Raw genomic sequence first — 27,110 nt, forward strand, 5'->3', positions numbered from 1 at the left:
GCAGGAGTGAAGCAGCTCACCCCAGGTTTTTATTGTCAGATGGCACCCACGCACGAGCCCCAACCCTACAGCACCCAAGGCTGAACTGGTGACACGTGGTACACATTTTGAGTCATGCTGCAACAGAGAAAATGGTGTCACACACTGATATGAAAGGACAATAGAGTCAGACAGGAACCCTTCAACAAACCTGTTTTGTGTCTGTTAGAAAATGCTGATACTTAAAAAAGTATTTGTAAGGTGGGGCCATTATGAAAAGTCATTCAGAATCGTCAAAATGTCAATCTTGGCCATTCTTTAAGAAAAGTATATTTTAAAAACTATATTTAGAAACTAAAGCCATTTTAATGTAATTTTTAATAAAGTGAGCAGTTACATCAAAGATTCTGCTATTTTAATCCTATGCTTTGTACTGGTAGGGAGGAAAAAAAATTAATTTTCAAGTTGAAAGATTCCATTGAAAAGGAAAAATCACCTCATCGAGGTCTGATCTTAATAATGCAGCATGTTCTAGTAAACAAAATTAAAAAAAGCATGCAAATATAAACTAGATTCTTCCTCATTTTGGAGGTTAATCATCACTGCATTCTGGTATTTTTATACTACTGACAAAATAATAGTAAAAAACACCAACCTTCTCAACCTACAGCTGGTATCCTTGCCTGAAGTGATGAGAATTTAGATACCAAATAGTTCAAAATCAGCTTTTGAGGACGACATGCAAATTTCACAGCTATATCCATTTACAGTTCTGCCAGCTACTGCTCTGGATTAAAAGAATTCAGTGACCTGGAGGAGCTATGCTTACATAACCTACAGTAATAATGCTGCCGAGAAAAATCTTCCTGCGACTCAGACAACCTATTACTTTACTTACGAGGTCCCGCCTGAGCAGCCCTGCAAACTCTTCATCTGGAGGCATGGATTCGCCATCCTGAACAGCACTACAGCTGCAGTCACACCCGCCCCTAACAGGAGACCTTCACACTGTGGAGGGTCTACTTGAGGCAAAACGTGATACAGCAGAAATAGGCCTCTGGGAGCAGGAACATCAAGGGAAACAACAGCAGGAAGTTTCCGACTTCTGAGAAAGCAGGTGGATCTCTGAAAAGCATCCAAACCAAGGTAGAGGTTGTGGATGGTGGATGAAGAGCTTGGGGAAGAAGGAAGGGTTACCCAGTTCAGAAAGGTGAGGGCAGATCTTTGGGACTCATAAGAAGGTATAGGTTTCTGAGCTTAATAAAGAGTCAGGGAGGACAGAAGGAAAACAAAATGGTTTTAAGCCAGTGGGACAAACGGCACAATCACATGGCAATAAATGGCTGCTGGTCCCCAGCTTCCTGGCTGGCCATCTAACACACCACCTAAACACTGACAGACGCAAAATCTAGCACAGAAGTAATCTCTCATCATAATGCATCTGGCGATTGTGGAAGGAAAACTACTGAAGAGCCAGAGTAACTAGGAAACTATGCACCACAAAAAAAAATTTGCATTTCCAATTGAACTACCCATGTGGCAGCTCATTCCTTGTCACTAAGCATGAGCTATGATATTCATCTAACCTGCTCTTAAAGGTTTCCATTGCTGCAAGTTCCAGCTCCAATCTGATGCCTTCAGTTGAGGAACTGAAACTGAGGTAGGGGTGAACCCGTATGCGGCGTCTACAGCCTGGGGACTGAAATTAAAAAAAATGATCAGATTTCTAAGCCAAAGCTGCACCCTTAGTATTAAAAGAACTGGTCAAAGCAGTACGATCCTTTGCATCCTTTGCTTACATGGGAGTGAGATTCTGGTATTGGAACTAAAAAGCATGAAGCTATTTGACCTCTACTGCATCGTAGGGGAAGTCTCCACTGAGTTAGCAAAAGCCCTAGAAAAGTGACCATTCGTACAGGTATCAAGTAGACATTCTTTGAGCACACTTGCTCAAGCAGTCATTAAGGAGCCAGAGATGCCCTGGTGCTTCCATCTCATTAAGACATTCATCACCCTAGAGCGCAGCCCATGCCAGAAAAGTCAGCAGCACGCTGCAGGGTTCAACTTCTTACTTGCTACTAGTTATGGGGATGCTCTCTTGTACTGTGCAGTATACACTGAAACCTGCCTCCACTTTGTGAGTGTCTCCTGTCAACTGTATTTCAAAGTCATGATTAACTCCTTTTAAGAATATCTCAGTTTTACAGTAAGGGAAGCAAGGGTGCATCACCTCTGGTGCTAAAGACCAGACCGGCAGTAGCAGAAAACACCTCCTAAAACTCCCGATGACCACCAGAAGACTTACCTTGCATGGGGAACTTTGATTCCCAGGGAGCTACTATTAAAAAAGTAATGACTTCCAAGGCAAGTGCAATGGCTGCAGTCTGAGTGTTAGTTCCCATGCTAAGACGGAGTGCCTCACACTGCTCCCGGCTCCCCAGGATATCGTGAAAGGAAGCTGGTGTTTGCACTGCGAGAGCAACACAGGGTCACTCCCTTAGAGGAGAGCTGGGCTGCTGGATTCTAATTTGGTCACTGGCCTCTTGCTTGACTGTTGTGTGTCTCAGTTTCCTGGCAAGGCTGACCTCCTTAAAGCATGCTGAGACTTACCCAGGAGAAGTACAAAAAAAGCACTAGCAGTTGTAGTGGGCCTATCGTTTTAATTTATCCACATAAAATAGGCAAGTCTTTTAGTCCCTGTGGGAATTAATCCATTTTAAGCATAAAATACATTGTGATTTGACAGCAGTCTAATTATCAGATTCCTCAGCTGTTCAAGGAGCAGTGATAACAGGATGTATCCTTCTTTGGACCACCTAATATAGTCAGAAAGCTCAGGCAAGCTTTCAACTACACGATCCCATTATATTCTTAGACCCACACAACTAAAATAGCATAATTAAGCACGTAGAAAGTCTTCTCACCCAGAGTCCCTAGCCTATCTTCTCCATACACAGATGAAGAGGAGAGAGCTGGAAAAGACCAACAATGACGTACTCCATTTCCATAAGTCAATCCTCAGCTTTCAAGTGTTTTTACATTCCTCCAGAGAACACTTCCCACAACCTGAATCTAATCTCTGACTAAGCTCAGCACACAAGTGGTATTTAACAAACAGCTTCAATTATGACTCCTGGTCCACTTAATTTCTGGCTGTTCCTTTTTTGTAAATATCCCCAAGCGTCTGTTTCCCTTGCTTCCCAAGAAATGCGTTCATCGCGTGAACCTCTCAGATTTCAGCCACCATCAGAAGCAACGTTTGTTTCAACTGCAAGAAGAAAAAAGTATTTACCAAAAAAAAGACAGAAAACAAAGTAAACAAGGGAAGTTGGATTAGAAACAACAGCAGCAATAATTACTTGAGAAATGTTATCAGAAATCTCATTTATCTGTCTTGTTATAGTAGAATAATAAGGTGTCCCATGCTCTTATTCAGCAGTGATTTTTTTTTAAGCTGAAGCTACCTGTACATTATTGTTTTTAAGTAGAAACTAGAAGTCCCAGATAAGATGACAGATAAGAGAGGACAGAGCACTGTAGTCCTTGCTTGAAAAAGTTGACATCTTACACTGACAGGATGACCAAGAGACAAGAACAGCATGATGATGTGACTGGCCCCAGGTAACCCAGATCAGCAGCACAGCTGGGAAAACACACGTTGTATCTTTGCCCAACCCTTTATACTGTTTCTCTTCAAATTTATCACTATTACTTCTTTCCCACTGAGTCATCAACTGAAGGATAAACCCCTCAGCCACTGAAAAAACTCTGGTGCTCAGGTCCCTCCTTGAACCTCCACTACTGCTTTTTCTGAACTGAGTATCTAAGCACGTAATGCCAGAAGATTTCTATTAATTTACTCAGGATTGCACTTCAGTGTTCCCTGCAAAGCCTACAGTCCTAGCCTATCAGAACATGCCCCTTGATGATAAACACTTCACCTGAGAAATCTAGTTTTTTTATAAAACATCAGTGCGAACAAAGTTTTTATCACACCATGTGAGTAATTTGGCATTGCCACCTTACTGAAACCTATACAGATCCTTAATCACTTAGCACTGTGTAAACATCTATTTGAACAATGTAATTCCTTTAGCAGTCATACCTTTTGCTAACAAATCATTATATGTATGGTAAATTTCCCCTGAAGGGGCAGGACGAAGAGTGAACCTATCCTTGATAAAATACAAACAGTTCAAAGCAGGATTTCAGTTGCTTCCAAAAACACTCTGCAGACATGCAGTGCCCATAATGACTAAACATACAACAGAATTTCCTTCCACCCTGATCCTATATCAACGACCAAGACCTAAGGAGATCCATGGCATTGACAGCCTTTCCAGACCTTCCCTAAAATAATGCCAAGAAAGAACTAAGGGTAGCAGTAGAGGATCACATCATGGTAGATCAATGAGCGGAGAAAGGCCCTACCACCACTTACGCTTTTCCTGGTGTTGGCTCTGGTCCAGGTCCGCTCTGTCAACTATCAGCAAGTTACTTCCACTTGGAAAGTAGTTATTTCCATGAACAGGGGATAACCATCACTTTCCAGGAACTACCTAAGCAAGCACGACATACGAGCAATGCTATAGACAAGGCAAATCGTTCCATGAAGCAACCAACCAGCTAGAAGGCTGGCAGAACCACAGACAGAATCTCTACCAGCATGTTTTCTGAACACAGTGTAACCAAGGCAGTTTCATGTAGTATTTTACGTCATCTCTATAGCCTTGGCTTCTTCCCCTCAAAAATAATCTAGTTACAACTGTCCTGTGAGGTTAGCTCACGTGCCAGCTTCACTGAAGTGGAAGGACTCAAAGTAGCAGCAAAACTACACCCCTCTCCTTTGCTCCCCTCCTCCCGACGAATGAGAGCTAACAGTAGAAAGATCTGTAATTCAGTGAAGACTGTAGCACCTAACTGCAGGTTGTTTTCACAAACACATTGATCAGTATGAGCAACAGTGAACACTGCACTTGATGAGGATTCACAAACTCAGGCAGCTACACAGACAGTTTTAACGAGGTATACAGTGCAACTTTTGTTTGACTGCCATGGTGAAAACCTCAGCGGTATCCTGATTGCGCAATCTTTCCTGTACTCAAGCACTGCCTAGATCTCATGCGTGCACCTAACAAAAACAGTAACCAAATCCCTCCAGTAACCCCACTGCCCTCAACTTTTGTGAAAATCCCCAAAAGGACATAGATCTAAGCATCTCCCACCCCTTGTCAAGGGAGACAAACAGATGTTGTTTCAAAACCACTGCTTATCTGCACAGCTCACAGTAACCTCACTGGCAGAAACAAGGGTGGGTTTTACTACAGCCTTTTGCTGTAACGTCTGCTACTATTGGCAGATGCAGCTGTTTATTGAGTAAGGGCTGACTTTACTGCAGGCTCTGAAGGCCTGATACAAGACAGCTTCACAGTCCAAGACAAATCCGCAGTTGTTTTCACCATTTAATTTCACAGCCCTTTACCTTACAATTTAGGACAATTTAGCATCAGTTTTCTCTGCCCACTCCCAAGTCTTTCCCCATTTATTGTGGGAGAAACTATGCTGCCCAGTATGCCAAGAGGTACTGAAGTACAAATCTCACCTCTGCGGGAACACGCCCGGTGCTTCTCTTACTTAACACACTACCTCAAGCATCCCAACGCTCCTCGTACCTGCCCCAGTAGCCCAGTTTCAACCTCATACCACCAGAGACAAACTGCTTCCTCCAGTATCCATCTAAGAAAATCTTCCTCAGAATTTCTGCCACACATTGGGACCAGACTTACTCCTGCAGTTTTCACCCTGCACTCTGAGCTCCCCTTGCTCTACATTAACCATTCTGTCTTTATGATCCCTGGTCCAGACAGCACTGCGCACAGGTCTAGCCTAGAACTGCTGCACTGTGCTCCTGTTCCAGCTGCCTAACGACACCCACCACACCTGTGCATTCTGCAAGAGCCATCACAGGAACAAACCTCACACCCAAGCATCAAGTGCAAACCTTTACACTCAAAGCCTGACTTCCAGGTCCCACAGGCCACCTCCACAGTGCAAAATGTATCTCCTAACTATGACTCTGTATTTCCACAATACACAGGGGCTGGGAGGGGGCAGAACAGGACAACTGCCAGGTTGTAGCTTCTGGAAGATACTCGAAAGTGTGTGTTGCACAACCAGGGACATAGCATGACAACACAAAGCCCTGCATGATGAGGTTGATCATTAGTGCAAGTCTAAAGCAGGTAAATTTAGTGTGGTCCACAGTCAGCATGCTCAACCCAGACCCTCCAGCAAGCTATCCTGGCAAGTGTGCTCATCTCCTCCCTTTCCATGGTTCTTCAAAAGCCCGTATAGATTACTGATCAATGGCGTATCAAGTAGGGAAGATTCCCTTTACAGATGTGTACTAGATAGATCCAGGACTGCAAGCCCACGTAACACCTCTACCAGTCTTCAACCCGTACCATGCACCTGCACCACACTTGTGCAGCAAAGTCCCCAGGCATTACTTTGTCCCCTCCCTTGTTCACCAGTTTCTACCATTATTTAGCACAGAACTTAATTTAAACCCAGATTATTTTGTCTAGCTTCAAAGACTAGAAACATCTGAACCTATTCCTTCCACTGCATCCCCCTGGATAGTCCAGTACTTAACCTCATTCCAGCCCAATTAAAGCTCAAGCTCATTGCTTAGTTTCAGAAAACTAACGCAAAAACTGGAGTGCAGGTATGCACTTGCTAACTGAGGGGGGAGAGGGGGCACACTTCTTTGAAGAGGGAACATACTGAACTTTTTCCCCCACAGAACTGCACCTGCTTGTTTTCAATGAGGCTGCACAGCAACAATTAACAGGCGTCAAAATTAAAGCTTTGCTAAGCTCTAAGGCGCAAAAGAGATGAAGTCCTTAACGCAAAATTGCCGAGTAATCACATCTGAGTGTGAAGTTCAAGTTTTAGTTACATTGTTACAGCCAAACCTTGTACCCACTAAAGGAAAAAACTGAATGTTACCTCCTCACCTGTTCCACATCTGCCTTGTCAGCTTCTCTAGAAAACCTGTACTAGTACCCAACACCGCACAGGCACAGGTAATTTGAAGGTTGCTACAGCTATAACCCTAAGCCTGGCTGCCACTTACCATCACACTGATGTGTACCACACTAGATTCACCTGCTTTGAGTTGCACGTGAATGAGATCACTTGGGCTACAGATCTTGTAAACCAGAAGAGTGACGCTTCACAAATAAGTAGACTGTGCAGTTCAACTTTTTTATTTCAATAAAATCAAGAATATGCACAGCACATGCAGTGCTAGCATCTAAACTAATACAATAAGCAATTCTAAACCTACAGTGACTTGAAGTTCAATTTTCACATTCAGCAAGTTTAAATCCATTCTTGCATATTGTTTTGAAAATCCTTGTATCTGAACTGAAAATATTGCTGGCTGATAAAACTTGCTAAAATGCACAAGTCACTGATTATGCCAATACAACAAAGATAACCACATGTTTGAGGATTGCAATGTGCCAGACATTCACTGAAAAAAAAAACACACAACTAAACAAAACTCACGCAACAAACATCTGAGAATCCGGACACTTCACATCAGTGTTTAGAAGTGTTGCATTAATATCTTAAGACAAGTGTATCAAAACCTTGGCATGTTTAATTTTAAGTTGCCAATTTTTGTTTTACTATCAGAAAGTTATGGCTACACTGCCAATGCCGGGTCTGCTTAATTTGACTTAAGAGTTTAATATGACTTAAACATTAAAAGCTCACACTACCCCGAAATATATAATTTCACGCATACGGTGACATTCAACATTCAAGTGCCAGTGTTTTTGTACTGTCTTTTGGTCAAGTTTCTTTAAACTTTCAAAGAATCACTTTTAGGCTTACAAAAATAAATATTTGTCAAAAATGTTCAATAAATATTACACAAAACTAGCAGCAAAAAGTATCTAGAAATCTGTCGTGTGCAAATAGTTTTCTTCCCAGCTATCATTCCCATGGTCCCAAATAAGTTTTAGAATCTATTTCCTTCTCCTTAAACAAGCTGCGTTCAATCTCCAAGAGACAAAATAAGATTGGAAGTTAAGGACACGCACACAAGACATATATAAAATTCTCTGAATGTGCAATAAAAGAAGTATTTTGTAAAAAGTTATGGGCAAAATGTACAAGGGCCTAAACCTAGACTTGAAATAGCACCATAACAAATGACCTCAATACTGTCAAGTGCACCTACTTAATAAAAGTTTTAGAACAAGGCACAATACACTTGAAAAAATCTATTGCACTTTAGGAGATTTTTGCCATTTTCCTTTGCCACTGTAGATTAGTTGTTAACTGCTCTGGCCACAAAGTTAGCACAGAAATTCCAGGTGGCAAAGGCATTTTTCTGGTGGACAATACTTATCTTTGGCCAGATTTAGCATAAACAGACTATAAATACAATGGAAACCTATGCAACTAAAACTGACTAAAACTGCACTTTAATAGCAGAATTGAAACCTTGTGCAGTTTATGTACATTTCCAACCTCTGTGATCTCAGGTTTGTTTGTTACTCTTCTGGAGCCATTTTACAAAGTCTACAGTAAGCCAGTTTAACATCTCCACGCAGCTTGAACAGAGTAATGTGAATCTGCATTAAAATAAAGCCTGCTGCATAATTCTTCCTGTTCATACCCTCTTGACCAAAAAACATCAACACTAGCATGCGTTATTAGACCAAAAATTCAGTCAGGCCCTTAAGGAGGACCTATCACTGCCGTGGTCAGCCATTCTACCATTTCAATTTCATATGGCAGGCATTTTTAAAAAGTCTAAATAGATGAATTCTCCTAAAAACTATTTCAAGTTATCAGACCTTTAAACATTCCCTGTAATGTTCTGCCCACATTTGGCTAGCTCACATTAATGATCTGCCTAAATATTGAAAAAGGAATTGCTGTATTTACTTGCATTAACTTCAAAAACAGTGCTTTTAATGTATGCATGTATCCATACATCATCTCATCATGACTGGAATGGCTTATTAAAGGCTATCAGGTTCTAAGTACCTATCCAGGATAGAGTGAGCAAATCAGAACTTTAACTTAGTACAGTTTTGCCACATTAGAAACTAATTGCATTGATATGCTTCAAGATGTTTTATTTTTCAAATCTGCAGATACCAAAAGCCCTAATGCAGGCTACCGCATAAGTTTTTCTTTGTATTATTATGGATGAATCAGTGATTCCTGTTTAAGTTGTATCACACCTGTGTGCCAAGGTTTGATTTTAGCCCAAGTTCAGTAATTTTTATTTTGTCAAAACAATTGTATCTTGAGCATTACTGAGCCAACAGGACATCAAAATAAAAGTTGTCTAAAGTTAAAGGCACAGTACATTAACAAACAAATGATCCTCAGTCACAAAATCAAAAATGCAGTTTCTGGGTGGGGATGGGTGGGAGGGGAGTTAATCCTGACTACAGCAATAGAGTCTTCAAAACCACCTTCAAGATAGGGCTACTTGTTCCTTTATTTCCATCTTGTGACCTTGAGCTCCCTTAAAAAAAATTTCAGTGGAGAATCACAGCTGGTAATGTACTGCGAGTTCTTGAAGCTACACAAGGTATAGTCTGGCTAAGTTACATGTGGTTTCCATATTAGCTTGTTTGGTAGGATATCTGCTGCAAGCAGATTCAGTTGCCCCACCAGTCAACCCCCTGGGAGTTATAGTTTCCTCCATATCCATCACTGTTGTAGAAGCCTCCATAACCACCACCTATGAAAGGCAAGAAAAAGCGATGCTTAATTAACCCACCGAAGACTTCACAACAAGAAAACAACCAAGGGCACAGACAAGATGTCTGTTGCCTATGAATGGAAACCCACCCAGAAGTACTGTCAAAACACACACAAACCAAAACGGTAGTAAGACAGGTAGCATCAAACTAATCAGACAGGCAACATCAATCCAGCCTAGATCCCAGAAGGATGGCCAGACTCTACGTAACAAGCACCACCTGACACATTTAAGCCTTACCTACACAACTTTTCTTACAGCAAGCATTTACATCTTGTTTTCTATTTGCTAGCACTGCTTGCCCAGTTTTTCTTACCTCCAAATCCTCTGCTGCCACTTCCTCCACTGCGGCTGCTGGTTGATCGACTGCTACTAAAGCTACTGCTGCCAGAACCGCTACTTGTTCGATAGTCTCTGGCACCAAAGCCTCCACTGAACCTACTGCTGTATAAAGGAAGAAAACAAACACATAAGGGAACGGTATTTTAAGCACTGCAGGATGTTGACGTTCAAGTACTGAATTTCTTCAGCTCTGGTTACCAACTACAGCTGGGCAAGAACGAGTACAAGTGTGTTCAGCATGCTTTATAAGCATCCAAGCATCATCTGCAAAGATACTTCAAGGTAACAAAGGAGGTTTTTACTATTCAAACAGGGTCATAAACTTGCAATGTTACACTAAGGATTACTTTCTCAGGTCCTCGTGAGAGTTGACCCAACACAACCTCTGCTCCACAGAATTTCCAAATCTTACTGTTTCAGTGGTGCACTTATAACCACCTTTCGTACTGTAGAAAGGGACAGCCATTTTACAAGTGTACTTCTGAAGAAAAAACAAACCCCAAACAACTAGAATTCATGCTGTCATCTCAACTACAATCAGAGGAATGGGGTTGCTTCTCCTTTTAAGCCATTAAACATAGCTTTGTATTACCAGCTTATAAAACATTTTAAGTTTCCCCAGCAAAACTATTTTACAAGTGGCCTCGCGCCCACAGTCTAACTCTCACACCTCCTTCCTGGCAGGAGGCAGACATTACCTTCCCCTAAACATCAAAAGAGCTGCTTAAGTTTACTTCCCTGGTACATGCAGGTATGCATTTCTAGTTAAGTGTGGTTTTTAAGTGCTTTCATGGAGTTCTAACATAATTTTTGCTATATGTCACTACCTCAGCCATATCTAGCTGTCTGCTTAAGCAAGAGGAAGTCTAATTGCTTAATAATTGCCTTACCATAAGGCAGAACAAAACCAGACATCAAGCTGTCACCTCCTGATGCACCTAATGCACAATTTGTACTGCACTGGTTTGTCTTCCTCTAACTTAGTTTTTAAACTGAAAAGAAGTCCCAGAACTGCCTCTCACAACAGATTATGTATACCTTTAACCAAAGTTGTGGCTATTACCTCTTAGATCTCCCGCGGCTGCCACCTCCTTTGTGATGCTGTTCATAAGCCATGTTCTCCAGCCAAGATGGTACTTCTTGCTTAGCCTCAACAAGAAGATCAAGCAAGTCCTTGGTGATATTTATGTTCCTCTCATTGAAAAATGAGGTGGCAAGACCTAAAGTAAACAATCAGTTTTAGCCCCACACAATGCAAGTACACTACAGCACTTTAAACCCATTCCATGCTCCCATGTGCAGCTGTGGCAAGTATCAGACTCCTTATAGCCAAGCCTGAGAACACTAGAATTACCTGAAGAGAAAGCTGTTTAAGACCGTTATTCCACCACAGCTAGTCACAAAAAAACCTGGCTATTTACTGACAGACACAGAAGATACCAAGCTTACACATGCTATCAGAGCTCTTAAATAGCAACAAAAGCACTAGCTAAAGGAACTGGTTACTTTCAAACTGGCTAGACAGCAGTGACCAGCTTCTGGTCACAGAAAGTAGCACATGGGCTTCTCTGTGTACTTAGTTGGAATTTGCTACTTAGCCAATACTATTACACCTATAAACCTGGGTATGATGTGCGGTCTATTAAAGTTCTACATCATACTTACCAAGGTTTCCTACACGGCCCGTACGACCAATACGATGCACATACTCTTCAATGTCACTTGGCAAGTCAAAGTTTATGACGTGCTTTACATTTGAGATATCCAGTCCTCTTGCTGCTACCTAGTGGTTAAAGGATTAAATCAAAACTTAGCAAAGTTCTGCAGGCCATGGAACAGGCTTACTGGCTCAAACTTCACAGATTTTACTTACTGCTGTGGCAACAAGAATTGGGCTCTTGCCCGAACGGAACTGGTGCAGTGCTTCCTCTCTGTCCCTTTGAGAGCGATCTCCATGTATGCTTGTACAGGCATATCCTTCATGGTATAAGAAGTCTTCAAGAGCATCTGCACCCTTTTTAGTTTCCACAAACACTAGAGTCAAAGAATCCTTGCCTAAAAATAATTAAAGCACAGGTTAGCAGAAGAAAAGCTGCACAATCACTTGGCTCCACCACCCTGTCTATTCTAAAATGAAGATAATGACCCCCCACCCCCCGCCCCATTTATATTACCAGAAAAGCCTACATCAACTAAAAACTGACATTTAGCCAGTGCAAGGCATTCATTGCATGTTGAGGAAATACCCTTTCATTCACCCGCTCAATAGCAGTTCCTACTACGGAGTCATTAGACTCACCTCACCTGAATTTTGCCTGTATGCTTATCTGAATCTGATCTTTACCTGTGGCATTTAGCAGGTCAAGCAGAAATGATCGTTTGTCTGACTCTTCCACCCACACTACTTTCTGTGTGATATTCTCAGATGTAGAACCTACTCTGCCAACTGCCAGAAAGATGTATTCATCAAGGAAGTCACGAGCAAGCATCTAAAATACAAAAAAGGGGGGAGGTGTAAAAAAAAAAATATATATATATATATGAAAACCAGTATCTTTTTCCCCCCCTTACACTGATGAAATTGTTCTTATGAATGAGCTATTTGTGAAGTACCTGGATTTCCTTGGGGAAAGTAGCACTGAACATCATGGTATGACGAACGCCCTTTGGTGGCATAGTATCTTGCTCAACAATTCGACGTATTTGAGGTTCAAACCCCATATCAAGCATTCTGTCAGCTTCATCAAGCACTAGATATCTAAACATTAATTAAAGAGGTTACTCTTCAGAGCAGTTTTTCTTTAAGCTGTAACCCAACACAAGACAGTGGACCACAACTTCTCAAATGGATGTTTACACAGTCCAAAAGCTAGAACTTCAGTGTCATTAAATCTAGATCTCACTTTAAAATGTGGTTCCTAGTTGTCAAGTCATTCGCATACAGACAGAACACTTACTTGCAGAAATCCAGTCCAATCTTTCCCCTCTCCATCATATCAACCAGTCGTCCTGGAGTTGCTACAAGCAAGTGACATCCACGTTCCAAGTCACGTATCTGCTGACCAATGTCTGCACCACCATATACAACACAAGGACGAACTCTGGAACGGTATGCAAACTACAAAACAAAGTAAATTAGCTCTAAGGAAAACTAATTAAGCTAAAGCTATTTTATAATTAAATACTCTTAGATATACCTTTCTGGCTTCCTCATAGATCTGCACAGCCAGTTCCCTAGTGGGAGCCAAGACCAGTGAGATTGGATATTGCTTACGGCGCCCATATCTTCCGTTCTCCTGAAGAAAAAAAAAAAAAACGAACAAAAAACCTTTGAATGAGTACCCCAAATATGAGGGGAATTAAAACAGCTACTAGAGGCTATACTGAAGACTGGTCACCAAATTTGTCCAAAGAAAGAAAGAAAAAGCACAGCTAAGAGCAAACTTGTTTTAAGCAGCCCATCTGAAGATATCCTTATTACAGGACCCAAGATTCAGCTGTCTGTTAATATATTAACAGCAACAGAGCTACACAGTCTTGGTTTCTACAACATACACTGTGACCAGTAACTTCAGCAGCACAGAAATGATTGCCATAAAGCCTGTTACTTCCTATCCTGAAGTCAACATAACCACGTGTGACCAAGTACCTTTTTTGAGACACAGGAAGAGTCTTTAAAGCTCACACAACCACCACCACTTGTAAACCATCTTTTCTCTAGAGAGTTATACATTATTTACTCTTGGGGGGGGGGGGCGGGGCGGGAAGAGCATGTTCCACAGCCTGTATTTTAAGGGCAACAGCTGAAGTATTCTAGAAGTTGAGAACCTTTCCTATCATACCCAAAATAATGATGAAATTAAGAGCCCATCTATTATGTTCAGTAGCAGACATCAGCATACAGGGCAAAAATACACATTGGTCACAGCTTTTCCAGAACAGGGTATTTAAATACTTGCCTTCATAGCTCTCAAGGCATCACCAGGACCATCTGCATAGATCTGGCTCAATATTGGTAGAAGAAATGCAGCTGTTTTCCCAGATCCTATTAGGACACAATTCAGTGTTATTAGTTCTTCTGAAAGCTACTGCATTGTCAACTACCATACTAATCCTGTACCACTAGCGTTTCCTAGTAACATCTGCACTATTATGTTGATACTACCTATGCTACTGGAGTGCACTCCTTTGCCAGTAGAGGTTATTTAAAAAAAGACCTATCACTCAGCACCTCAAACCCCCAAACTGAATGAGATATAAGCCATAAACGCGTCTCTCAGGACAAACAGTAAATCCAGTCAAGCCACATTTAAAGCAGTTGCAACTTGTAACACTGCAGGTATTTCAGTATACTCTGAACAGGAAGTTCTACTACCTTACAGACCTCTGATCTGCAGCTTGAGGAATACAAGACCCTACTCCTACAGAGAAACTAAGTAGTACAGAGTTACTAACTTACCTGTCTGAGCACAGGCCATCAAGTCTCTCTTTTCTTTAATAATAGGTATTGCATGTTTTTGGACTGGAGTAGGACGGGTGTAGCGTGTGAGCTCAATGTTTCCCATAATAATTTCTCCCATGTCAACATCACTGAACTGTAAGATATTTAAAACAATTAAAATAAGGATCCTTCTCTCCAGCCACCATGGAACACGTCATTTATTTAAAAAAAAAACCCAAAACACACACATTTATCAAGTGTATTTTGTTTCAGCTTTTCTTATAGAACATTTACAGATACTCAGGAGCTAGTTACCGAGAGCCTGGTAGCTACTTAGTCCAGTCACATAAGCAATTCTTAGAAAGCCAGCCAAGCCTAAGTCCAGACTACGCTAGCATACTATGCTTAAGCAGTTACTCCAAATCAGCAACTCCAACTTCTCTACATGTTTACTGTTTAAAGACAAGTCACATAGTTTAAAGCAAGCTACAAGTGTAACTGAACAAGCTTACACAACTTCCCTCATGTCTTAGTTCATGCAACCCTCCTCTGCAAAACAGCTTAGCTGCAGGAAAGCAAGCGTTTCCTTTTCCTCCCCTAAACTTATGACAGCATGACATAAAGCTTCACATGCAAAACAGCCACTGTTAAGATATATCAGTAAACTAGATTTTAAGAACACTTACACTTTCAATATGTGGAGGACAGTTGCTGCCTGTTGCTTCCACAGGAATGTCATCATATTTCTCAAAGTTAATGCCAGTATTGCTTCCTGAAAAAAGCTCTCTAAAAACAGAAGAGAAGGTATTTTACTTGCTAACCATATCAACTGACCCTGTCAGGTTAATTTACATTATTCCGTTACTTACTGTTCCAGGCGTTCACTTGGGGGAAGAGGCTTTGACCAGTCATCTTCATCTGATTTGTCAGACCAGCGGCTATTCCCACCACGGTCAAATCTACCAAAGCCACTCCTATCATAGTCACTGCCTCTTCCACGCTCTTCATATCTAAATACAGGAAGAGTATCAGACCACCGCTCCTGGGCAACAGGATTTTTTTTTTTTTACATGCAAAATTAAAGCTATAGTAATCTCATAATGCATGCTCTGTATTACATATGAAACTACAGAACCATCAAAATCATCAGAACATCTGTACTTGCTTCTTGAGCTATGAACTGAAGTGAGTTAGTCCCAGCCATCAATCACATTATTCTCTTGTCAGACAGAAGAGTCTGGCATGATTTCACAGCTCACTTTAGCACTGAACCTCAAATCAAGGTTTTTTAGTTGGTTAAGCGTAAGAAGTGTAAAAGAATAGGTCATCTTCCAGTAGACCTGCAATTCAAGTTGCTGAATCTTTGACATTTTTTGTCAGGGACTCTGCTTAGAACACTTGGGACATTTGGTACTCCTCCCTTTCTTACATGTCTCCCACATCCAGACAAAGCCCTTTAGTGTTGTAGTTTGTTCCTTTATTCCCCCACCACACGTGACCAAACTAAATACCTCAATTACATGTCACATTATTATTTTTATAAAAAGGGAGCTCACCTGTATTAGTGACTCAGAAAGAAGGTGGAAGAAGTCCTTACCTCAACTGCTTAAGTTTTTGGTCTGGTAAATCATGTTTGATAAAAGTCTGGATACAGGACTAGCGTCAGCTTTACTAGTTGATAAAGGTCACTCTCACCACACTTGTGCATACAACGCATGATGTGTGTAAGACTGATCAAGTAAGGTAGAGAACCTGCAAGAGTCTCACCCAGTTTTATTAACTACACTTTTTAAACAAGAAAAAAAAGGAAATAAAAAAATTAAATCCATTTATGTATTTTATCTGCTCCCAACAGCTCTTCATGATTTTTCTAGCAGTAGCAACCCATCTAGAACATTTTTGGTGAAATGCTTAAGTCTGCAAGTCGTTACAGCTGCAGTGAGTGGCTGATGGTGGACTACAGGGCACGTTTTTCAGGCATGTTTCTCATCCTTGAGCTCATGTAGCTGTAAAAGCAAGATCTCTGACTCTCTCCTCCCCTTCCAGGCTCCTCCTACTTTATCCTGCTGTTCATACCTAGAACTCTTAAAATTTTAATGTCAATGTTACAGGTGCACTACTAGAACTGACAGAGACTTCATAAGCACCACCCAGACAGCAAGTACTTGCCTCCCTCCTCTTGATCCATTTCCACGGTCAAAGAAGCTTGATTTTGCTCCACGGTCAGACCGTGCACCAAAGCTGCTGTATGCATCCTTGTCTCTGCTAGAACTCCAGCCACCACTATCAAAACCTAGAACAGAAAGAAGTGTTGCCATGCATTACATGATCTAGGCTTTTACAAGATAAAGCCAAGTTCTGTCCAGGAAGCCTTACTAGAAATGCTACAGGACTGAAAGGCAGGTAGTCCTTCAAGAACAGATGATGTACAAGTAATGGAGCCTTACTACAATAGGGACTAAGCATTTTTCATTACCTATCAGAATTTGCTAAAACCACTCAACTCATGTACAAGCATGTTATTTTTTGTAACACTGCACTTGCCTTAAAGCTAATACTTGGTTGTCTAGTCTGGAAACATGGTTAGGTATCAGAAGAAACAGTAAGACATTAATTCTTCCCAAGACTCATCTACATTATCTCTCCAACACAAATCTTCGATGATGCATTTAATTTTTGTAATGTGAACAAGGTCTCTGGTAAAGATCAATTAACAGTGTTAGCCCTTGCATTACAAATCCATACAGAAGTTAGAATGTTTTGTCATGCTGCAAGTACACAGAGCAATCTGACCTATGGACTAAGACAAATTAACAGCACCATGCAGAAATAAGGAATATGGAGTTATTCACAATGAATTACCGTATTGAGTTTTTCCACAGAACTTTTACACCTACAGTACATTAACTCAAAGAAACTGGACCAAGCAGAATATAAAGTACATCAACTTGCCAACACCATGAAGTAAAAAAAGGCTTTGTTTCTATTGAGCTACCAGGGACTGGAACATAGGCAAAAATGTAGAGCATTAAATTGTGCTACACTTGGTTTGAAAATGACCCAATCGGAGCCTCAGCCATTGGATTCTGGTAGAGAGTAGGTAAAGTAATGAGACAAATAATGTTACTCTTATTAGTAGGCATGCTTTTGCCAGCTCCACAGCACAAAACCAGTCAAGACCTATGCACCAGACAATTAGTGTCCGGGTTTCAGCTGAGATAAGAGTTAATTTTGTTCTCAGTAGCTGGTACTATGCTGCTTTGGATTTAGTATGAGAGTAATGTCGGCAACACATTGATGTTTCAGTTGTCACTAAGCAGTGCTTACCCCAAGTCAAGGACTTTTCAAGCTTCCCATGCTCTCTGCCAGTGAGCAGGTACACAAAAAGCTGGGAGGGAACAGAGCCAGGACAGCTGACCCACAAAGGAATATTCCATGCCACAAAACACCATGCTCAATATATAAAGTAGGGGGGTTGGCCATGGCCTGCCCACCGCTGCTCAGGGACTGGCTGGGCATCAGTCATTTGGCAGTGAGCAACTGCCCTGTGCACCACTTGGGTTCTTTCCTCTTTCCTTTTCATTACAAGTATTGTATTTTATTTCAGTTATTAAACTGTTCTTATCTGAACCCATCTTACCTTTCTCCGACTCTCCTCCCCATCCTGAGGAGTAGTGAGTGAGTGATTGGCAGCATGGTACTTATTTGCCAGATGGGGTTAATCCACAACAAAAAACCAACCACAAATTAATTCTGAAGGAAGTAGTTGTGTTCTAGGCCCTCTCTCTGAGGAAGTTTTGCTACAACAATGACCCTGACCCTACTTTGTTAGATGTCCTCTGGAGAGTGTCACTCCCTTTCCCCCTCACTTCTATTTCAAGAAAGGAATCCTACTCCTCAGAATCCAAGCATGCACTAGTCACAAGAGAACTTTAAAAAACTAGTAAGGTAATTGTAAGTCATTTGGTCTGGCTAACCAAAGCAGAATGCAAAAATAACTCATGCATTAATTTTATTAGCACACAAGATCATGAAATGCTTCAAGACCTCCAAAGTGCTTTAAGAACTAACTTTATTCCTTAAGAATAAATTAAGTTCACACAGAGACACTGCTGTCACAAGATTAGGAATATCATAAACCCCTTAACACATGAGAAAGTTATTTGTAACTTGTTCAGAAGACATCTAAACCCAAGTTTTCTTCTGAGTAACTTTGAAACTACACCAAAAATACTGGGGTATGCCATCCTACCAAGAGACTAAGTAGCAGTGGTGCTGACAAAGCAATCTTCAAAAAGATAGATATAGTTTCTCATTAGTGAAAAAAACGAGCTGACTGTACACCACATTAAGATCTTCTTTTTGGAACCTCTCACACTTGGTAAGAGTCAAAGTTTTATACTCCAAATACCTTACTCTTCTAGCCTGTTATTGCACTGGTTTCTGAAACTGGTACCTTGCCATACTTTTTCCATAATATAGCACAGCAAACTTCTAGGCCAAGTCTGAACAAATGCATATATATACGCACGCACACACCCCCTGTTTGAAAATTAGGGCCATTTATTTCACTTTCATTTTGGTATTCCTGGTTTGATTTTACTTGTGGATCAGCACAGAACAACAGAGATCCAAGCCATACAACCATTCTATGTAACCACCTAACAAAAGACACCATTGTGATTTAGAACACATCGCAAATAAAAAGCAAATGCACTGAGACAACCTGGAACAGACCATAGACTGACTTCCCTAAAGCAAAACCTATGATCACGGGACTGCAAGAATTATCAGGAAATTCCTTAACATATCAAGGCACTTTATATTTTAAAGTAAAAATCTGTGTTCTACCCAGCACATAGTTCTCAGAGGGCTGTTTGGAGTTCAGCATGTTAATGCATTTCCAGAGCAATTTTGTAGCTCTTGCACCTTTGAAGAGTGCTGGAATTGTACATGTTTCTCCCCAATCAACATTTTTAATTCATTTTCCAATACCTTAACACCAATCATAGTCAGCTTATTTGAAAAGCTGCCACATGCAGCAGCAATCCTCAGAGGTTTTTTGAGGATGGGAAAAGAGTTACATAGATCAAATTAGACTTTTAATAGCCAAAAGCAGCTTCCAGAAAATTTAAGAAAATTACATTAGAACAAGCTTTAGTGTTATCAAGTCAAGCTCAATAAACAAGACACTAGACCAGGTAGCCCTATATACTGAGCTCCATATACTGTAGCTTCAGCAGCTGAAAAACAACTGCCATTAAATAACCTAAAGACCTATTTTTATTCATGTTCTTATTTCCTGCAGTTCTGTACTGTCTTGTTCCCATATACAAAGCTAATGGATTAGTATTACAATAGGCACAGGTGCATGGTAAGAGTAAGCTGAAGAAAGCACTGTAGGAGTTTTAAACAGAAATACTCTAGATCCCTTAGCATGCCTTCCCATCAACACCTACCTGAAATCATGAAGATGATCAGCCCTTCATGAAGACAAAGAACAGCTATTTTTAAAGTATGAAGTCCACTGCCTTAAGCAATTTCTTACTTAGCTGCACGTAAGCCTATTGTGCAACTTTTAAGTGTCTATGAACTAACATACCATCATCCGTTAGAGGAAAGTGAGAACCCCAAGCTAGGAACTGTACACTACTTGTTTCTAGAGCATGTCTAAGGGAACACCACATAGAGGAAACAAGTTTCAAGTTTTTCAATGCCGTAATAGTTAATTAACACTTTCACTGAAGTCCACAGTACATGAGCAAGACAGAACTGTATTCCAGCAATCCAGTAGAATATCACTTAGTTCAACTTATTTTTGCATCAATAAAAATTTTATCAGGCTACTACACTTGTGAGGCTACATCAGGAGTTCTGTTACATGCTCAAATACCACTACTATCCAAGGCCTCTTTTGCCTGTTGCTTCCTAATGTTTACACCTTGAAAAACTACATCTGTTGCTAAAGATTCCAAGGAGCAGCCAATACACAGAATAGCTTCAACACAGCCAAAGCAGCAATCATTAATTTACTTGTAACAAAAGTAACATTTGCTTCTATGAAGTTGTAACTGAAACAGACTTCAAATCATCCTATGAAATAGCTCAGCTTCACATCACTGAACTGATCACATAGGTTTTGCTTCCCAGTAGAGGGTCTGAACTAGAATTGCAGCTTTTCTATTTAGCCACCACAGGTCACAGGAGCCATGAGGAGTCTAGTGATATAATACTCAAGCAGGTTTAAACGTGAAGTTTCACAGGCAGTTGGCAGCCTATGTTAAGTTTCATGACTTTTTTACTTTTTTTCCAGGCGAAGCTTGAAGCCCCAAGAAAGGCCACATGTGATCACATGTACATTTCAATATCTGAACTTCCATCTTGCACTGAAAAGATGACAGTCCTGTGGTTGGTCACAGATATGTACTCAAGGTTAAGATTAAAATAACCCTCCATTATCAGGTATCCCCCAAAATTATGCTAGAGTTTGGTACAAATTACTATGTAAGGAAACGAATTCTACAAACAGCAAATGTCTGCAAGCCAACTTTGTTTCCTGCTTTTGAGAAACCTGTGTGTTCTGCTCAGGTTTAGCTAGCTAATTTCTTGAAAAACTGCATACATTAAGCTAATGCGATCAGAAGCTTCAAGAGCATTGAGCTGCCAACCAGTCTCTCTACTTTCCCCAGAAGTTTTAGCTCTGGTAACATGCTGATCATCATTTGGCAATTTAGACCATGCTTCTTTTAAGTAAAAAAAAAAAAAAGCAGCAACACAACAAAATCCAAACAACAAAAAACCCACTAGGCTTGGACACAGGCAGAGGCAAGACAAGGACTGATCCGTTTCTTCAAATGCATGAAAAACTGGAATGGGCCTTTTCATAAAATTACACAGCTCCAGAACTATAAGATGTATCACCTTTTATTTCAATATTCTCCTCCCACTCACTTCTAACAGAAGGGGTCCTCTTGCAGTACTTAACAGAATCTGCGCAAGTCCACTGTGCTTTTAGAAACAGATGAGATCCAAGTCCTCCCATACTATGAAATCAGTTATGAAGCAAAACCGTGCTGCCAGAGCTTAGAATATAAACTGGTGAAAGAATGAAGAATAGCACACTAAAAGCAGATTAAGTTGCAGTGTTTTGCACAGAATAGTCAAGCAGTCTGCATAATCACCTTTAAGTACTGTAACAGCCTGCTAAGGCCTTTGACTAAAGATTCAGAAAGAGGCCAAGAACAAGGAAAAAGTGTTGCCACTATATTTCTGATACATACCCTGTTTTGAAGCTTCCCTGTTCCGCAGGTGAGGAGGAATGTATCTGCCTTCTAAAGGACAAAAAAAAAGGTAGCATTACAAAACTACGGCATTAGCACTTTTTGAGATACTAGTCTTCCCAACAACTTTTGCTTACCAAAAACACTGTCGGCCTCAGAAGCTTCAAGGCCTCTTACAGTATCTTTAAACAAGAGTCCTTTATTACAGCACTCAATAATATCCCTCTCTGAGGGCCAACACACTGAAGATTAAGCTCTTGCATACTCATTTAGGTAATTTCTTTGTTTAAGGTATAGATGTCTTGCTATTTCTTTGACCAAGTCATACAGGCCCTTCGTAGATGTTACAGTATTTATGATGAAAGCCTGTCTTCCTAGAACTCATCTGGCACCAGGTTAAGCCTTAATATCTGAGCAGCTTAAGACTTTCACTGTGTCATTCAAGTAGTGGCACTCACACTATTATTACTACCAGTATTTTTCCTTCCCCTTAAATTCAACCATCAGCTCAGCTCAAACCAGAAGCCACATGTAACTGCCTCTGAATAGCACTCTTCATTTACAATCCAGAAGCGTCTGTGTGCTATGCAACCTGAATCAGAAAGTACCAGGCACAAGCTCAATATGAATTCCTGGAAGATTCCCCCCCCCCTTCTTAACATACATAAGCCCTGCATATCATAGAATGCAGTTTCTACTTAATGAATTAAAATTAGCCCAGTCAAATATTAAAAGTCTAACCTTCAAACACTCCAAATCTAGCTGGATGTTTTGAGAAAACTGGTCATCATATTACTGCTACAACCAGCAGCCTCCATTGTTTGACTAGAGGCAACAGAAGGTCTGGTACAAAATTGGAACAGCAAGTTCCCTCACGTTAGTTACACACTTGGGAAATTTACATGCTGCACCACTGCTAAAGTGCGTGCTCCCATCTAAAGCATACAGCATTTTCAAAGCAGGCATAACTAGCAACCTCAATTTCCCCATCTGCCTCTAAACCTTGTCTTCAGAAATTACTTTTCACAGCTACAAAACCCCTATTTCTAAAACCGTTTGTAAGCTTGAAAACTTTCATGTACTTACTGCTTGAAGAGCTTCCTTCACTCTGAGAGTCTGAGGAGTTCAAGTCTAGACCAGAAAACTGGAAGAAATAAAACAAGGATCATGACTTTATGCTAAGATATAAAAAACTTTTACTTATCAAGAGCAAGGAGAGTTCCGACAAGTTACTGCTGCAAAGAAATTTGTCTATAGTGTCAGTTACACCTCCTGTAGAGAGGAACCGAAAACCATAGTTAGTACTCAAGGCCATACCACCTTCAAGCATCTTCATATATTCCAATAAACATGAACCACACAGGCAGCAAAGCCAGAAGAGTACCCTGCACCCACTAAACTGCATACCACAGACTTCTGATACACACTACATGCAGACTAAACGACCATTAAAATAGCCTTTCAGTCCACTCTAATGCATTTTGATTTGAGATCAATAGCAATTTTTATTATTAAGGTCTACAGAGACTACAGGCCAAATACCAATTCAGTTGGACACTTCACTTGCAGAGAGACTCAAGTTACCTCTTTAAACTGCATTAACACTACTGAGATGTTTTGTGAACAGTAGCTGCCTCAAACATGCAGATTATAACATCAGGTGACTTCTTCAGCAAGTAGAATTTTTGGTTTGCTTTTCTAAAACTTCATCTGCAGCCTTTGGTCTCACACCAAAGTCTACCAAAAGGTTTTTCAGTTCAAGCACTACTAGCATAAATATTTTAAGTTAAACACAATATGGACTTATTTTGGCAGAAGACATTGAGCAACTTGCAAAGCTTAAGCGACAGCTCATTAGTTGTTTGCCTGCATGGTAAGATTAGAAACTTATTTGGGAAAAGACAGACATGTTTAAATACAATTAAATTTTATGTGAGACCAATTGCACGAAAGCGTCTTCCACTATGACCTGATCAAGCTAAAGCAAAGATCCCAATCCCCATACACTGCCCTTGTAGATGTTCAGCTGTGTGTGTTGCCATTTAGGACATTCAGATTCTCAAAAAATCCTCCAATGCCAGGCCTCATATCATCTTCTTTTAAAGCTACTACTTAAAACCCGATCTCTTTAGTTAATCCAAGCATCAACATCAGGCTGAAGAGTAATTCCGATTTGAACAGTAAGCAAACCCAAAGATTCTCTACTAGGTAAAAGTGGCTCTCAGGGGACTGTGAACAGAAGCGATACACATATCTTCTCACGTTGGACCTCCACAGTCTCCACCGTGGGGGCAACACTTGCCAAAAGCTGATCTCGGAGATGGCGCAACGACGAAGGCCGGCGCGGCCGCCATCTCAGTGCGGCGGTGCAGCCGGCACTGCGGGTTGAGATTTTCGGCGCAGCAGGGAGCAGCCGCAGCCGCCCAGCTAATCCGGCAGCCGGCACCCGTCACGTGCCACCGCGGGGGGGAGGGGGGGGGGAGGGGAAGGGGGGGGAAGAACCGGCTCCCTGACCTACTTCGCCTAAGACTCTAGAGCAGAGGCCGCCCGAAGCCTACAAGCCGCCGAGGTCGAGCACTGCCCTGCCAGGCCAGCTGCCCGCCCTGGGTCCCGCTACAGCCATAGGGGCCCCTTCCCGCCCCCGCCTTCTCCAGAGATTAGATAACCACCTATCCCCTCCACACTGGGCACGGGCCTGTGCCTGACTCCGCCCAGCGAGGCGAGGGGGGGAGCAGTGGAAGACGTAGGGATCAGGAGGAAAGGAGGGGGAAAAAAAAAAAAACCAACAAAAAAAACCCAACCACACACACCACCACCAAGAGAAGAGGGAAGGAAGCACATCGCGGGCCCAAGAGCCGCCCGAACACACGCCGGCTGAGGCGCTCCTGGTCTAGGCCCAACTGCGTCACCGGGCCCCACCGGCACCGGAGGAAAGAGCGGGAAAGGCTGCTGCCGGGCCCTGCTGACGCAGCTCGAACAAAGGCTGCCGCCTGCGCCGCCTCCCCCAGCCCCCTCCCCGGGGATGGGGGCGCCAACACAAAGCGTCGTCCTCCCCTACCCCCCGCCTCGCCCCGTCAGAGGCACAATGGCCGCCATTTATCGTGTCTTTCTCCCTGCCCCCCTCTCCCCGGGCTGCCCCCTCCCCGCCACCCCCCCCCCCCAAGCGCGCGGCCGTTCCCCGCCGCCGCCGCCAGGGGTCCCGGCCGCCAACGTTACCATCGTCGCTCACCGCCACACAAAAGCCGGGCCTGGAGCGTGGCGAGAAGGCCGCGGGGGCAGGCGCAGATTCCGGCTCGGCTGCTCGGCCGCAGCGGTGGTCCCGTCTTTCCCGTTGCCCGCCTCCCTCCCTCTCCCCAACCCCAGCCCCCTGTCCGCCCCCGCGGGAGGAAACCCGGAGCGGAGCCGCCACACAACGGAAACTGCGCAACAACCAAATACGCCACAAACAGGCCGCGTTATGGGGGGGGGGGGGATTACCGCTCAAAAAGAGCCGGAGGGGGGAGGAGGGGCGAGAAGAAATCACGACGCAACCATCGGGGATCGAGAAGCAATTAAAGTCCCACGCCAGCAATCTCACCCGTCCCTCCCGCCACCCCTTCCCCCCGCACTCAGAGCCTCCTCCGAGCCTCTCCTCCTGCCCCGTCCGCCACCGCACTCGAGTTAACGGAGCGGCCTGCCGCTCCCCACTCCTCCCCCCCTCGCCCGCATTCCGGGGCCCATCCCTCACCTGCTGGTCTAGACTGAGGGCATTTTCCACCGCCACATGACTCATAACGAGAGATCGTCTCGGGGTGTCCCGCTCCGCCTCGAGAAATTCAGATTCGCCGGGCTGGGAACTCGCCGCTACTGCTGCTCGTCCACTGCGAATCGCTTTCCTGACTGAGGCCCCCCCCACCTCGGCCCCGGCCTTTATATAGTCCCCGCCCCCCGCCTGCCCGGCGGCACGCGCTGACTTCAGCCCGCACGTTACCGCCCCTGCCCGGGCGCTCCCTTCCCCCCGCTCCCGCCCAGAGCTATCGCGCGAGAAGCCGTCCGCTCTGCGCCGGCGGGGGAGCGTGGGCGAGATATCGCGAGACCTGAGCCAGCCCCTGCCGCTCAGCCCTCGCTGAGGGCCGCTCCGGTGGTGTCGCGAGACTTGGGGCGCCGGGCCCGCGCGGGCACCCGCTGGGCCTCCCGGGCTTTGCTGACGATACCGCGAGGTTTCCCCGCGGCGGCCGGCTCTCCTCCACGGCCCGGATCCCCGCGAGGGGGGGCGGGGGGGTGAGGGACATGGCCACGAGGTCTCGCGAGATCGCGACACACACCCCGTCACACACTTCTTTTGTTCGACGCGCTCGCGAGAGCGCTGCGCTGGCCGTCGCCGCGCGCGCCGCTGAGATGTCTCTAGAAGGAGTGGGGGTTTAGGTCACGTGGGCGGCCCGGCCGGCGCCCGCCGCCATCTTGTGCGCTTACCCCTGCACAGTGGCGCAGGTAATAATGGAGGCGCAGCGGGCCAGCGGCGAGGGAAGGAGGAGGGCGCTAGTTGGTGACAGCCAAGCCTGACGAGCCCCACGAGAGCGGGAGCTGGGACTATGGTCAGCGGGGTAGGGGCTGCTTCACCCACAAATACACCAGCCTCCTGCTCCCCATCCCCCCCAGGTCCCAGGACATTGGCTTTGCAGGACAGGAACTCGGGCTGCTGCCCTTTACAGGCCCCTCTGCATCCTGGTATTAGTTTCTGAATGCTTTTTCAGAGGTGCTGTCACCCCACCCTTTTCCAGGCAGCCCATGTCACCCACTGAGCATCACAGCTCGGCTGCTTTCAACATGGATGCAGACGCATCACCTTGTGGCTGTAGTTCTGCCCACCGGGCTACAAAATGATCTACTGTACCCACTGTCCAGTTGCACATCGCTGTGAGCCACTCACCCCAACAGATTCATGTCGGTGGTCAGTAGTGGTTATTACAGACATTCAACTTTTTCCCAAAACCTCTTTAACCGTTAAATTTACAGAGGTGTCAAGGGTCACCCCTATCTTCCCTGTAGCAGTTTTACCCACCTATCCCATTATATCCACAAAATGCCCACTTGGGCTCACTAGGGCTCATGTTTCGCGTTAGCCTGTAAAATGCCAGTCACATAACCAGCATTAAGCTACCTGTCACTTTTCAAAAAAGGAAAACTGTTACATACCCTTCCATTACATCACAGCCCGCTGACACAGAAAGTACTAGAGCCATTTCCTTAAATTTGGGTCAGTAAAAGTACTGGCAAACATGCTTACAGG

General features: G+C 43.3%; 1 protein-coding gene across 2 annotated transcripts; it reads right to left on the reverse strand.

Annotated features, from left to right (window-relative positions):
- Nucleotides 1–7,234: 7,234 nt before the first annotated feature.
- On the reverse strand, nucleotides 7,235–26,212 carry DDX3X (DEAD-box helicase 3 X-linked). Of its 2 annotated transcripts, none has more exons than XM_014286392.3 (17): nucleotides 25,569–26,212; nucleotides 22,928–22,985; nucleotides 21,842–21,892; nucleotides 16,731–16,854; nucleotides 15,431–15,571; nucleotides 15,248–15,347; nucleotides 14,580–14,715; nucleotides 14,080–14,165; nucleotides 13,318–13,416; nucleotides 13,078–13,238; nucleotides 12,734–12,878; nucleotides 12,465–12,609; nucleotides 11,994–12,175; nucleotides 11,786–11,903; nucleotides 11,184–11,340; nucleotides 10,095–10,222; nucleotides 7,235–9,757 (listed from the first exon to the last, which is right to left on the reverse strand). In XM_014286392.3, the coding sequence occupies exons 1-17, from the start codon at nucleotides 25,611–25,613 to the stop codon at nucleotides 9,675–9,677; spliced, it is 1,959 nt and encodes a 652-aa protein (XP_014141867.1). In that variant the 5' UTR covers nucleotides 25,614–26,212; the 3' UTR covers nucleotides 7,235–9,674. The 2 variants fall into 2 exon arrangements, with proteins under 2 accessions (XP_014141867.1, XP_005431974.1); XM_005431917.4 differs by having other exon boundaries at nucleotides 10,095–10,219; nucleotides 25,569–25,738.
- Nucleotides 26,213–27,110: the final 898 nt, after the last annotated feature.

This window comes from Falco cherrug, chromosome 2 (assembly GCF_023634085.1).
Source record: "Falco cherrug isolate bFalChe1 chromosome 2, bFalChe1.pri, whole genome shotgun sequence".
Taxonomy (NCBI): Eukaryota; Metazoa; Chordata; class Aves; order Falconiformes; family Falconidae; genus Falco; species Falco cherrug.

Coding starts and splice junctions, on each gene's coding strand:
- DDX3X (XM_014286392.3), bottom strand. CDS start 25,613: ATGAGTCATGTGGCGGTGGAAAATGCCCTCAGTCTAGACCAGCAG. Junction 11,904..11,993: donor CAATTCTTGTTGCCACAGCA/GTAAGTAAAATC, acceptor TTTAACCACTAG/GTAGCAGCAAGAGGACTGGA. Junction 11,341..11,785: donor GGGCCGTGTAGGAAACCTTG/GTAAGTATGATG, acceptor TGTTTACTTTAG/GTCTTGCCACCTCATTTTTC.